General features: G+C 42.3%; 1 protein-coding gene across 21 annotated transcripts in view; it reads left to right on the top strand.

Moving 5' to 3' along the window:
• Positions 1–14962, top strand: part of LOC129857108 (regulating synaptic membrane exocytosis protein 1-like) — a 75307-nt gene that overhangs the window by 30837 nt on the left and 29508 nt on the right. For all 21 annotated transcript variants that reach the window (XM_055925081.1, XM_055925094.1, XM_055925113.1 and 18 more), the window contains exons 4-5: positions 14401–14648; positions 14765–14962. The exon at positions 14765–14962 is cut by the window's right edge and continues 500 nt beyond it. In XM_055925081.1, the coding sequence (XP_055781056.1) occupies positions 14401–14648; positions 14765–14962 (446 nt within the window). The remainder of the gene's footprint in view (positions 1–14400; positions 14649–14764) is intronic.

The raw sequence follows: 14962 nt of genomic DNA, 5'->3' as shown, positions 1-14962 counted from the left end.
CTAGCCCTCACCCTCCGATCCAACAGGTCCCAGACGTGCTCAATGGGATTGAGATCCGGGCTCTTCACTGGCCATGGCAGAACACTGACATTCCTGTCTTGCAGGAAATCACGCACAGAACGAGCAGTAACATTGTCATGCTGGAGGGTCATGTAAGGATTAGCATGCAGGAAGGGTATCACATGAGGGAGGAGGATGTCTTCCCTGTAACGCACAGCATTGAGATTGCCTGCAATGACAACAAGCTCAGTCCGATGATGCTGTGTCACAACGTCCCAGACCATGACAGACCCTCCACCTCCAAATCGATCCCACTCCAGAGTACAGGCCTCGGTGTAACGCTCATTCCTTCGACGATAAACGCGAATCCGACAATCACCCCTGGTGAGACAAAACCGCGACTTGTCAGTGAAGAGCACTTCATGCCAGTCCTGTCTGGTCTAGCAACGGTGGGTTTGTGCCCATAGGCGACGTTGTTGCCGGTGATGTCTGGTGAGGACCTGCCTTACAACAGGCCTACAAGCCCTCAGTCCAGCCTCTTTCAGCCTATTGCGGACAGTCTGAACACTGATGGAGGGATTGTGCGTTCCTGTGTAACTCAGGCAGTTGTTGATGCCATCCTGTACCTGTCCCGCAGGTGTGATGTTTGAATGTACCGATCCTGTGCAGGTGTTGTTACACGTGGTCTGCCACTGCAAGGACAATCAGCTGTTCATCCTGTCTCCCTGTAGCGCTGTCGTAGGCGTCTCACGGTACAGACATGCCAATTTATTGCCCTGGCCACATCTGCAGTCCTCATGCTTCCTTGCAGCATGCCTAAGGCATGTTCACGCAGATGGGCAGGGACCCTGGGCATCTTTCTTTTGGTGTTGTTCAGAGTCAGTAGAAAGGCCTCTTTAGTGTCCTAAGTTTTCTTAACTGTGACCTTGGCTGTTAGTGCCTTAACGACCGTTCCACAGGTGCATGTTCAATAATTGTTTATGGTTCATTGAACAAGCATGGGAAACAGTGTTTAAACCCTTTACAATGAAGATCTGTGAAGTTACTTTGATTTTACGAATTATCTTTGAAAGACAGGGTCCTAAAAATGGGACATTTATTTTTTTGCTGAGTTTATGTGCGCAGTTCTCAGCTGTAGGCGGATGCTGAGCAGACCATCCGACTGGGGTCTCAGTCCTCATCCTCCAGCTTAATCAATCTATATTTAGGTCATTTAGAATGCGCTCTTTTATCCAGATCGACTTAGTCTTACAGTCAGTGCATTTAACTAAGATAGGTAAGACAACCACATATCACAGTCGCATATTGCATTATTGAAATCCTTTTCAACCGGCTTACTTCCTAAACAAACACAATAACCTACATATTTCTGCGCGCAAAATGAGCACAGGACAGGACGGGAGTGATTTTTATTGGAAAGGTAAAGGAAAGTTCTGGGGTTATAGAACTGTTGCGGGATCAGGATAGTACAGGAAAGTAATTGACAGGACAAGACGGGACAGGAATGAATTTTCACTCCTGTGTCAACCTCTAGCGCAAGCTAGCTGTACCTATAGACTTCCAGTCATTGTGCTAACGCTAGTAAGAAACAGCTCGCCGAAACAACCTTGAACTTCCTTCAAACTGCATGCAGAGACATAAAATGGTATCCATGTGTTCGTCTGCCTCTTGGTAAGTAGAAAAAGGGCTTACTTGCCAAAATCTCGCACTATCCCATTAAGATATGTAGCCAGCAAGAAGGTAGAACCACTTCCAGTGTCAACCAATAGTACTCTACTAACTGTCACTAGACCACTAGTAACATACAGTACACCACTTGCACCATTAGGTATTACTCCAGGCATGCCTTTTACACCTTACAGCACTCACACTTTTAGGTTGAGTTTAAAACCTTACATGCCCTTGGCCCTTTCCCTCAGTGGCGCTGCCAAACTAACACTTTGTTGGTACTTGGCTCAGTGGTGCTCTGGGCTTCCAACAATGCATTAGAGTAGTGTAGACACTAGTCCAACCCCCCCTATAACACTGTACAACACCACTAACTCTAATGAGGCTTTGGCAGTAAGAGTCTGTTTCTTGAGTAGTATGTGTAAACTCTGTGTATTACCTGTGCAGCCCCTATGTATTGACTACATAGCCTTGACTAGAAGTTGTGGGGACCCTGCATATAGATTGTATAACCCCAATTTCTAACCTATGCTGCCCTCTGTATCTGTTTGAAGACCCAAAAAGAGAAATCCCCTGTGTTGAGACTACGTATCCCCTTAGCAACGGTCATCAAAATTGTTAAAAGGTTTTAAAAATAATTATTATAACTACTACTGTTGAATGCACTCGTATATGCATTTTGATATAGTATCAGGTGTTTACATTTTTTTGTGTAAAATGACACATGGCAAATTTGCATAAACGTGCCAACTGTGTTAGCATATATGAATAAATTAAGATAAAGATGTGGGACAAGGCTGCAACCACCAAACACTTGCTCTGTCTACCCTACCTGCACTCACCTGCGCTGTCTAGACTGCATCATTAATTACTGTTAATGTCACGTTCTCTTGCATAATTCAACAAGTGTGTCAGTAGCAGGATGCCCTCGGATTAAAGGTTAACACACTTAGCTCTAGATTACATCTAAACATACTTTACATTGTTTACAAGATCAGTGATAATATCACTGTAATCCGAGTGTCCATTTTTGGAAGTTGCTTTCATTTCAGCGCATGTAATTTGTAAACATTTTAACTCTAATAAATTATTACTTTTTTTCAATTCCACAAAAAATGAACAGCCGTCAAAATAAAGTTACCCTTCTTCTCTTTCTTGTGATGTAAATGTTGAGAAGGTGCATTAAATCCCTGACAAAGCATTATTTTCGACTCAGTGGTACAACAATGTATTCCATAGAGCCAATTTCTGCCTTTACCGGGTTGTGTTTGACAGGTCATTACAAACATTTCCGTAGTCGTAGCGCTAAAGGGAAAAAATGTCAGGCACAAGTAAGAGTATGAAAGAGTCATGGAAGTAAAATGAAAGCAGTCAATCCAGCGAGATTTAAGTGACAAGTGGATGTTGTACCCCTCAAACACAGGAAATAGATGGCTGAAAAAGGCAGATCCTCAGGTGGGCGGGGCATGCACGTTGCTAATTCCTTAAGTATGGCCTATAGTATGTGGCCACTGTTTAAACTGTAGCTTGCATAACCCATATGTGACGGACCAGGCTCGATTCGGTCTTATGTAGCAAAAATTTAAATGGTGTTTTTTACATCGGATAAAAGAAGAGACTCGGAGCTAGAAAATGGTATATCATACACTACAGTTGAGGAACAATGGGAAAGTAATACTGCTTTGAAAGTTGATGAACTTGTATATTCCACTTTTGAGAAAATGTCCCTTGAATATTTTGGTACACCTGTTGGAGTGCTCTCTTTGTCTACACCATTTCAGCGTCGTTCACACCCTCTTAAGCCTTAGCCCCACCCATCTCTTTAAGGATTCACACGTGAGGCCATGTGCTAAACAGAGTGAGTATGGTTGTGTACTAAACAACCAAAGATTTCAAGACTAAAGTCTGTTTTATACTACGTCTATCGACATGTTTGTAGACAGTTATCGCAGTGACATCATGAACATTCTATTGTCATTTGACATCAAACTTGTCGTTGTCGTTATGAAAAAGTATAAACACAAAAATGTCAGGCTTCATGACATCAGAAGCTTGGAGGTCCAAAATAGCATAACTGGTGTATTTTAATACCAATAAACCCATCTGTTTAAAAATGTATTTAGTATATGTCAATCTAGCAAACCAGGCAACTAAAAGCAACATTCTAAACAATATTTTGGTTAGTTTGTAGCTTGTTAGCTAGCTAGCTAACATTAAGTTAACTGGCTAGCCAGATCAAACAATGACAATATCATATAACTGACAATGTCTTATCATTAGCTAATTTGCATTCATTATTACAGGAAAATAAACATATTTACAAGTTAATGGCAAGCTAATTAAAGAAAATACCTTACAGTTGTGAGTGTGACAAAATAAAAGCAGAGTATTCTACCGGAATTTTTTAGAACTTGGACACTGTCTTGTTAGCTTAATGTTATATCCTAAATTTGACTTTGGTGCAGGTCATGTTGTTTTTCACATTACTGTCTCGAGTAAACACACACTATATCAAATCAAATCAAAGTTTATTGGTCACATGCACAGGATACAGAAGGTGTAAACGGTACAGTGAAATGGTTACTTGCATTGTGAAGTCTTTTGTTTAGACATGTAGCTAGCTAGCTAAACAATGAACCATAATCGCAACTCATAACGTTACTAAACTGCATGAAGCTGCATGTAGCTAAAGCTAACCAACTAAGTTCAATGTTAGCTAGCTAACATTAGGCTATAACTAGCAATGCAAATGGCTCTGAGAAACTAATAATATTACTACACAGATCATACACGTAATGTTAGCTAGCAAGCCAGCCAGCTAACATTAGCTATCTAGCTAGCTAACAGTACGCTTTAACTTGAAAACAAAATGAAAATGACTTTCTGACAAAATTATAAACATAAAATATCTGAATATGTAGCTAGCTAGACTCTCTTACCCATATACATGGATGAATGCATCTCCCTCTCTGTCACGGATGTCATGCTTGCCCTTAGTTTGAAGATGTAATCCGGAGACAGGTTTTTATACAACAGCCTTCTATGTGTTCTCTTTTCAACTCCCTCTGCATATTTGCAATCAAACGCCAGAATTTTCTCAATCTCCTTAGCTATCATACTCTGCTTCCACGGCACATTCCACTGACTTCAAAACTCCATGAAGTGAAGCGCATTAGCAACACTTTTGCAGTTCTTCATGATGTCATTCAAAATATCATTGTTAGAAACAATTACCTACACATACTGAGCAGCTCATGTTATAGACAGAAAGATGCTACATTGCAGACCAATCCAAACTCATCTCTCAGCATGTCCAGCCCATCCATTATGTCAGCGAATCATAGCTAGTGGGAAGGTTCCCTCTTTTTCCGTGGCTAAACCAACTGGGCTTGTAATTTAAAAAAAAATATTTGTATTTACAGATGGCATACAAGTTTGTTTTTAATGCACTTGAAAGATCATATGTTCCAGAAGGCATTTCTGTCAAAAAAAAACAAATTTCGATAAAAATATATATTTTTACATTCAAATGCCTGTCCTTTGAAGTAGTGACGCACGGCATACGCCAAGTTGAAATGAGTCACATATGTGTCATGGCTAATGATAAGCAGTGCTCATTGTCTACACTAATGGCAGATCTAATGGTGAAAATCTCTGTTTGTGCTGAAGCCAAGTGTTTCTCACAGAAACACTGTTTTTGAAGTCTGATTCCTCTTCCAAGACAGAAAGCGCTCTCTCCCCTTCCCTTTCCCTCTCTTTCTCTTTCCTTCATATTGTAACATCCAAGGCTATGTTTTTAAAATGTGTTGATTAGGCTAGAAAACTGACTGTTTAACATTTTTTCAGGCAGTGTAGTAGTATTTCATCATAGCGACAATGTAGTCATATCCCTGTTTGATACTCTCTTAGGGTAGCGTTCAGTGTGTGTATACCCAATGTCTCTCCCTGCAGCAGTTTGGTAATGGCCGAGAAACAGAAACACACAGCGTTGTGTCATCTCCCCTGAAATCAACAGCACCTCATGATTACTATTGATCACAGTCTCTAGCCTCCCTCCGCTCTGCCGTTCATTCAACTCATGGAAATGTCTCATTGACTGGGACACGACACAGAGCTATCTCTCAGTATCCTACTTTTCTTTCAAACATATAAGATACAAAACATATCATTACCTACCCTACCCACATCACCTTTTATGAAGCCTATGTTTCACATGTTATATAAAATGAACCGCAAAGAACCTGTATATTTTGGATCAATTAAAATGAACCCAAATTTGATCAATTATACAAACAGATTGGTTGAGAAAGCCTACTCATACTTTCTTGAAGGACACAAAACTAGAACCAGCCCACTGAGGAGGGGGCCCCTACACACTTATCTAAGGACAATGTTGTGCCCCTCCCCCCCCACAAGTGCAGCACAGAGACATCTAGTGGAGAAAGGTAGAAGTACAGTAGACTTACTCTCCTCCAATGCATTACAGTAGTAAAGGGGCACTGTAGAGATAGTGTGTGTGTGTGTGTGTGAGGGCACAATGAAACATAAACACACTCCCAGTGTGAGTGAGTCAAGACCTGTCCCATATATTCTATATTTACATGTATTATATATTACACACACTCACATTCATAGATCTATTGAGGACTCAAAGTAAATTATTTACACTATTGACTGTGTGTATGTGTTTCTATGTGGATGGGTCTGCGTGTGATATAACTGGGGTCTTCGTTTACTGTGACAGTGTGTGTATGTTCTGTGTGTATGTGGGCATGTGTCTTGGTGGGTAACATTACATTTTTCCGCGTGTGTTTGCGTGTGCTTGCATGCGTGTGTGCACGTGTGTGTGTGTGACTGAGGAGGGTGTCTGGGTGTGATGATATACATTCTCATTAACCCCAATGGACACTAATCTCCTTTGCGGGACACTCTTTCATCCTGACCTAAGATTTATAGCCTGCTGAATTATGGGTAGTGCATTGATGTTGCCTCCTCAATACATCATCCATTTCACCTGTGAGGAGACACTGACAGCAGTGACTCACTACTCATGGTCCTTTTGCCTGTCCTCTTCGCACTAGTCAATGGAGACAAGATCATAGCCCGTTACATTATAGCACAGTGCATCATATAAATGGTGCAGGGGCCTGCTGGGAAGGCTAGAGCAGGGTTTCTCAATCCAGGGCGTGCACATTTCTGATTCAACTATTTGAGGGCTTGGCGAGTAGTTGCTTAATCAGGTGTGTTAGTGCTGGGCTAGAACAAAAACCTTCCTCCCAGTTCCCCACAGCCCCACCCAGAGGCTCTGATGTCAGAGTGATCACTCCTTGATTGGATGTTAATTATGATGCAGCCAAATGTTGTAGCTGATCATTTGTGTGATAACGAGTTAGTCACTGATACCCCGCCCCCTCGGGGGTCTGAGACACCCCTCTAGGGGGAAACCAGTCATTTACCAGTCAGCCATTTGTCTTTGAGCTTCGTCACAACCCCTATGAATCCAGTCATCCAGAGGTTGTACTTTTCTTTTCCTACTCTCAACTTTAGGAATCCAGTCAGTATTTGGCTTTAAGTTTCTATCGTCGCGCTTGGAAATAATCTTTCACTAATCTTGGATTATTTGAAGGATCATTATTCGAGGAAAAAACCCACATGTTGACATCACATGATCATGCGAAACCTTTACCATCGCAAATGCCGAACAATAAAGACAACACAGGTTAATTTGGTTCTTCCATTTCTGCTTGTATCTGGATGTTGTAGCTATGCATGTAGCTATAAGTGTTAAAGAACCCTCTTCCCCTGCACTAGAGTTGCTTCGATTTAAGTCTGCTGCAGTGGGAAGGATACTCTGCCTTGGAGGTGGGAAGTGTCTGTTTACAGGTCACACCTCTGACCTCTCATGGGATCCTTGACCTGCCAATCATCCCCCTTGACCTTGCCCACCTTGGCCTTGAGCCAATAGGAACTTTAGGCAAGAACTGATATCAGCCACCCCATCCCGGGGTCAGAAGTCAGTTTCATTTTTCCAGTGAAAGGAGTTACTCTACGGCAACTGTACATTTCTATCGGCTCTTTTCTCCCGAAGGATTCTAAACTCTGAACCTCCCTGGTGTGATGTGAACGCGTCGATGATGATAAACCATTCATTCAACTACACCATGAAGCTGTGTATGTCTGAGGCAATAAAAGGGTTTAACTTGAGTCCGTGTCCTGATCGTCATTGTGCCTCTAACCGGGTACTCAGTGATAAGGGAGTGATTGTCCCAGATCTAAACCGGCACCTTCCTTTTCAGAGTCCATCAGTTGGTGGCGCTGTTTTTCAATGAGCAATCTCTTTCATAGAACACTACTCTGCTGTTCCACTACAGAGACCTTTAGTTGACACATACCTGAAAACAGAGAACGGGGATTCCCACAGTGGAATGTTATAACATGCGGTAACTATGGTTACACAGCGGGTTAGTCTCTCCAGGAACCAGCAGCGATACAATAGCAGCTGAAAGATTTCAGCACTATTCATTGTTATTTCACACACACACACTCAATGCAGTCACACCACGCGCGCAGTGAACAACCAAAACACATCCACTGAATAATGTAATGAAATATGTATGCTCACGAAAAAATAAACGTGATCTGTGGTGAAGCCAATCTCTCTCTCTCTCTCTCTCTCTCTCTCTCTCTCTCTCTCTCTCTCTCTCTCTCTCTCTCTCTCTCTCTCTCTCTCTCTCTCTCTCTCTCTCTCTCTCTCTCTCTTTCTTTCTATCTCTCTCTCTCTCTGGGGGTTTCTTCTGGTCATATTACATTCTGCTTCCCACTCTCTCTCTCTCTCTCTCTTGGTCTCAATCTCTCTGTCTCTGAGGGTTTCTTCTGGTCATGTGACGTGTTGCTGTTAGGAATGAGAGTGTGTGAAAAGGCTTTGTGTTTGCTGCAATCTATCCGACTGTGACTCCATCCAGCCGACTGGCGGCCTCCTATCAGAGGCTGATCTAATACCAGGATTACTCCTGGATTATCCGTGGCTCCCATGGGAAAACAGAAGTTCCTAGAGTCCTGCACTGCCTCTCAAATGTTGTTCATTTGTAATGGTGTCAGAAGTTGTCATCTGGACCTTGATGAGTGCTTCTGCACTGTGTGAGGCAAAATAGTGCATGAGCATTTTCAATGTTGGCCAAACGGATGGTTAAGATTTAGATTGTTAGGGTTTTGTATTGTGACTCTGTACTTTTGTCTCTCTCTCTCTCTCTCTCTCTCTCTCTCTCAAATTCAATTCAATTTCAATTTAAGGGCTTTATTGGCATTGGAAACATATGTTAACATTGCCAAAGCAAGTGAAGTCGATAATAAACAAAAGTAAAATAAACTATACAAATGAACAGTCAACATTACACTCACAAAAGTTCCAAAAGAATAAAGTACAAAAGGGAAAATAAATAAACATAAATATGGGTTGTATTTACAATGGTGTTTGTTTGTACTTCACTGGTTGCCCTTTTATTGTGGCAACAGGTCACACGAAATGCTGCTGTGATTCACACTGTGATATTTCACCCAACTCACTGTGGTATTTCACCCAACTCACTGTGGTATTTCACCCAACTCACTGTGGTATTTCACCCAACTCACTCTGGTATTTCACCCAACTCACTGTGGTATTTCTTTCTCACTCACTCACTCACTCACTCACTCACTCACTCACTCACTCACTCACTCACTCACTCACTCACTCTGTGTGTGTGTGTGTGTGTTAGTCTGTAGTAGTAAAACTGTGTTTGGTGTCAGATGTTATGTGTCACATGCTGTGTCTGACTGGGGTTTTGAAATGGAACACGTTGTTTGGTATTGGAGTGGTTGTTTATACTGACAGAAGATGGAAAACAAGAGGGAGAGATGGAAAGTAAGAGAGAGAGATGGAAAGTAAGAGAGCATAGCCTTGCTATTGAGAGAGGCCGCCCGTAGATAGCCTGTCTTCTCTTGAGAGCCAGGTCTATGTGCACACTGCCCACAAAAATGTGGAAACTGAGCTGCACTTCCTAACCTCCTGCCAAATGTATGACCATATTAGAGACAAATATTTCCCTCAGATTACACAGACCCACAAATCCAATTGTAATAAACTCTCATATCTATTGGGTGAAATACCACAGTGTGCCATCACAGCAGAAGGGTGTATGACCTGTTGCCACAAGAAAAGGGCAACCAGTGAAGAAAAAACACCATTGTAAATACAACCCATATATGTTTTTTTATTTCCTCTTTTGTACTATTAACTATTTGCACATCGTTACAACACTGTATATAGCCTTTTGACATTTGAAATGTCTCTATTCCTTTGGAATGTTTGTGAGTGTGATGTTTACTGTTCATTCTGTATTGTTTATTTCACTTTTGTTTATTATCTAATTCACTTGCTTGGGCAATGTAAACATGTTTACCATGCCACTAGAGCCTTTGAATTGAAATGAGAGAGCGAGAGAGAGGGAGAGAGAGCAAGAGGACAACACAAAGGCACTTACACATTTGAGCTCTTCTAAGTAGTCATGAACTGTTATGATTGCTTATAGCATTCTAATCATGTACTATAGACGATACTAAGCACTGTACACAGGTGACTTATGAAAGTCACCCACAGACATTCAACTGGGAATGATCAGTGCCGCTATAGCTGTCTAGCAAAGCTGGCTGTCGTGTGATAAACTAGGACGGCGGCAATGGCGATGGCGGGAGGCATATGCGACTGTGCGTTCATGGAGAGTGCGTTCTGTTGGAGAGCTGCCTCGTCAGGGAGTGTGTATATGTGTGTGTGTGTGTGTGTGTGTGTGTGTGTGTGTGTGTGTGTGTGTGTGTGTGTGTGTGTGTGTGTGTGTGTGTGTGTGTGTGTGTGTGTGTGTGTGTGTGTGTGTGTGTGTGTGTGTGTGTGTGTTCTGGCACTATGGAGCAGCAGCAGCAGGCAGGGCGGGAGATCAGTGCTTGGTGCTGGCAGGAATCGGTTGCTTTGGTCTGGCAGCAGGGATCGGTGGGCTGGTGAATATCTTCTGCAAAGCACTGCTCCATTGGGGGAGTTGTTGGCTTTTTCCTGTGTGTGTGTGTGTGTGTGTGTGTGTGTGTGTGTGTGTGTGTGTGTGTGCGCCTGCCTTTCCTCTTCCCTGATGGTACTGGGCGGATGGTAGGATAAATATAGCTGCGTTGGTGTGAAGCTGTTTTCTCCTCGGCTTTAATCAAAAGCAATCTGGAGGAGTAGAGAGGGGGAGAGAAGGAGAGAGAGGGGAAGAGAGAGGGGGAGAGAGAGGGGAAGAGAGAGGGGGAGAGAATGAGAGAGAGGGGAAGAGAGAGGGGGAAAGAGAGGGGGAAGAGAGAGGGGGAGAGAGAGGGAGAGAGAGGGGGAGAGAGAGGGGGGAGAGAGAGGGAGAGAGAGAGGGGGAGAGAGAGGGGAAGAGAGAGGGGAAGAGAGAGGGGAAGAGAGAGGGGGAATGTGGAATATGCCAAGGTGTTTTATTTTAGTTCTCTTTAAGGAGCCATCGGGGACGCTTATGGAATAATGATAACCCCGGTGGCCAGAGTAAATGGTCTCCCTCTCTCCCCTCGCTCTCGTCCCTCCCCTCATCTCTCCCCTTCTCTGTCTTGTGGTCCTCTTTCCCCTTGTTTACATTTCTCTTTCCCTATTTTCCTTCTCTCATTTTCTTTCTACATCCCCTCTTCCCTACACTCAGCTCAGAAATAGGCAACACTGTATGTGTGTTCCTTTACACCTTCAGGTTTAGAAGATGTATTTATAGTTTTACATTTGACTTTTGAGTCATTTAGCAGACACTCTTATCCTGTCTAGGATCAGCGTGCCGCTAGCGGCACACCCCCCCCCCCCCCACTGAAAAACCAGTGCCGCGAAATTCAAAAAAAATATTTTTTTAAAATATTTAACTTTCACACATTAAAGTCCAATACAGCTAATGAAAGACACAGATCTTGTGAATCCAGTCAACATGTCCGATTTTTAAAATGTTTTACAGGGAAGACACAATATGTAAAGATGTACATCTATTACCTAAAAACACATTAGCATAATCCACCATCTTTTATTTGTCCACCAACACCAGTAGCCATCACCAATTCGGCTAAACTAAGATATTTATAGCCCCTAACCAACAAAAAAACTCATCAGATGACAGTCTGATAACATATTTATGGTATGGGATAGGTTTTGTTAGAAAAAAGTGCATATTTCAGGTAGATGGCATAGGTTACAATTGCACCCACCGTCACAAATGGAATAGAAAAACTACTTAGAGCAACGTGTTTACCTACTTACTAATCATCAAACATTTCGTAAAAATACACAGCATACACGAATCGAAAGACACAGATCCTGTGAATACAGACAATATTTCAGATTTTCTAAGTGTCTTACAGCGAAAACACAATAAATCGTTATATTAGCATAGCACATAGCACATAGCAGCCCAGCATTGATTCTAGCCAAGTGAGCGATAACGTCAACATCGCCAAAAATATATTAATTTTTTCACTAACCTTCTCAGAATTCTTCAGATGACACTCCTGTAACATCATATTACACAATCCATATAGAGTTTGATCGAAAATGTTTATATTTAGCCACCAAAATCATGGTTAGACAATGTGAAATGTAGCTCAGCTGGTCAGAAAATGTCCTTGCGCCACTTAGACAGTGATCTACTCTTATACATAAATACTCATAAACGTGACTAAAAAATATAGGGTGGACAGGGATTGATAGACAATTTAATTCTTAATACAATTGCGGAATTACATTTTTTAATTTATCCTTACTTTTCAATACAGTTTGCGCCAAGCGAAGCTACGTCAAAAAACATGGCGTCCTAAGCCACTAAAATGTTTCGACAGAAACACGATTTATCATAATAAAAATGTCCTACTTTGAGCTGTTCTTCCATCAGTATCTTGGGCAAAGGATCCTTTCTTGGGAGTAATCGTCTTTTGGTGGAAAGCTGTCCTCTTGCCATGTGGAAATGCCAACTGCGTTCGGGATGAACTGAAAGCGTGCCCAGCTATTCACAGCGTTAAAGAAATAAATGTCCCAAAATCGCACTAAACGGATATAAATTGCTATAAAACGCTTTAAATTAACTACCTTATGATGTTTTTAACTCCCATAACGAGTAGAAACATGACCCGAGTAATATTACTCCCTTCACTAATGCTTGGAACAGGTGCGGGCCGGTGTCCTCTAGGCGCATGACGCAGCTCCAAAAGAATGACTAGCCTCAGGGTTTTTTCATTTGTAGTGCCTGTGAACGCGCAATCGACACAATTGAAATCGTCATCACGTAAAGGCATCCAGGGGAAGACGTAAGCAGTGTCTGTATAGTCATAGCAATAACAGTGCCCTTTTAACTGACTCCAGAACAGTGGCCAACATTTCTGAAATCTGACTCCATGTCAGGGAAATTGCTGTAGAATGGGCTCTGTTCCACTTAGAGACAAAATTTAAACTCCTATAGAAACTATAGACTGTTTTCTATCCAATAATAATAATAATATGCATATTGTACGATCAAGGATTTTGTGGGAAGCCGTTTCAAAAATTACCCGATTAGCATAAATAGTCTCAACAGCGCCCCCATCCTCAACAGGTTATCCGGAGTGACTCTCAGTTAGTGCGTTCATCTTAAGATAGGTTGGTGAGACAACCACATATCACAGTCATAGTAGGTACATTTTTCCTCAATAAAGTAGCTATCAGTAAAGTCGGAGCTGTGGTTTTGCTGTAAGAATGTAAGCCAAACTGTTTATTAGAATAGATGCCATATTGTTATGCCATATTATTCTTTTAATCATAAAAGCCCTCTCGTCCACACTGTTATACTGGCAGCAGTATACTCCTTAGGGTGCATGATTCCCCCTTGTCTGTTCTAAGCCATTGTTTTCCTGTGATGCTGAATTTCACAGTTAGTCTGTCACTGTTCAAATTGGCTCAGTGCTTATCTTAATTGCTTGTGATAATAATAGCTACTCACAATACACAATAATACTGTGTTCTCCCGTGATATTCAATACAATATGTACCAAATAGGTTGGCAACCAACTAATAATAAAGCAACTTGTGCTTTAAGTATGTAGATTCTCTTGACTTTAGCGAACAAACGCAGTATGTATATATTTCCTCCAGGTGATGTGTGTGTAATAACCTTGTTATAACCTCTTCGTTCCAGGTGATGTGTGTGTAATAACCTTGTTATAACCTCTTCGTTCCACTTGATTTGTTTGTAATAACCTTGTTATAACCTCTTTCTCCAGGTGATGTGTTTGTAATAACCTTGTTATAACCTCTTCCTCCAGGTGATTTGTGTGTAATAACCTTGTTATAACCTCTTCGTTCCAGGTGATGTATGTGTAATAACCTTGTTATAACCTCTTCGTTCCAGGTGATGTGTGTGTATTAACCTTGTTATAACCTCTTCGTTCCACTTGATTTGTGTGTAATAACCTTGTTATAACCTCTTCGTTCCAGTTGATTTGTGTGTAATAACCTTGTTATAACCTCTTCGTTCCAGTTGATTTGTGTGTAATAACCTTGTTATAACCTCTTCGTTCCACTTGATTTGTGTGTAATAACCTTGTTATAACCTCTTTCTCCAGGTGATGTGTTTGTAATAACAATTATAACCTCTTCATTCAGTTGATAACTGTATAATAACCATATAATAACTCTATGTATTTGTGTTTCTTCAGGTTATGTGGGTGTGTAATAACTGCCGTAAGCAGCAGGAGATCCTCACTAAGCCAGGGGAGTGGTTCTCAGGTCCAGGGAAGCCAGGTCTAGGCTCAGGCATCAGTGACCCGGCCATGTGTGGCCTGAACCCCAGTGACGAGAAGCTCCGTTCCCTCTCCCAGGTCCCCCTGGGGCCCCACGACGCCAACTGCCCCGGTGACCCAGGACTGGCACCAGGAATGGACCTCCGCTCACGCAGCGAGCCGCCGTAAGCCCCAGCCACAAACACACAAATGGTTCACCTGTAAACCTACTTAAACATTACTCTATACTGACATACACCTCATTATTTCTCCCTCTGTCTCTCTTCCTCTCACCCACCAGGAGAAAGCCGGGTGATCAGAACAGTAAAGGTCGAGGTGAGCGTCGACCGGGTCATCCCAGACTCCACACCCAGGTGTCTGTGGACCGGGACCAACGGGAGCGAGAGCGGAGGGAGGGCCGGCGGCTGAGTAAGGGCCGCTCTCTGGAACACGACCCTGTGGGAGCGGGGGTCCCCCGATGGACAGAAGAGGGCTATCA

The sequence above is a fragment of the Salvelinus fontinalis genome, chromosome 1, assembly GCF_029448725.1.
Source record: "Salvelinus fontinalis isolate EN_2023a chromosome 1, ASM2944872v1, whole genome shotgun sequence".
NCBI classification, from domain to species: Eukaryota; Metazoa; Chordata; class Actinopteri; order Salmoniformes; family Salmonidae; genus Salvelinus; species Salvelinus fontinalis.
The sequence above is the reverse complement of the archived record's forward strand: the minus strand, read 5'-3'. Positions and strand labels throughout refer to the sequence as shown.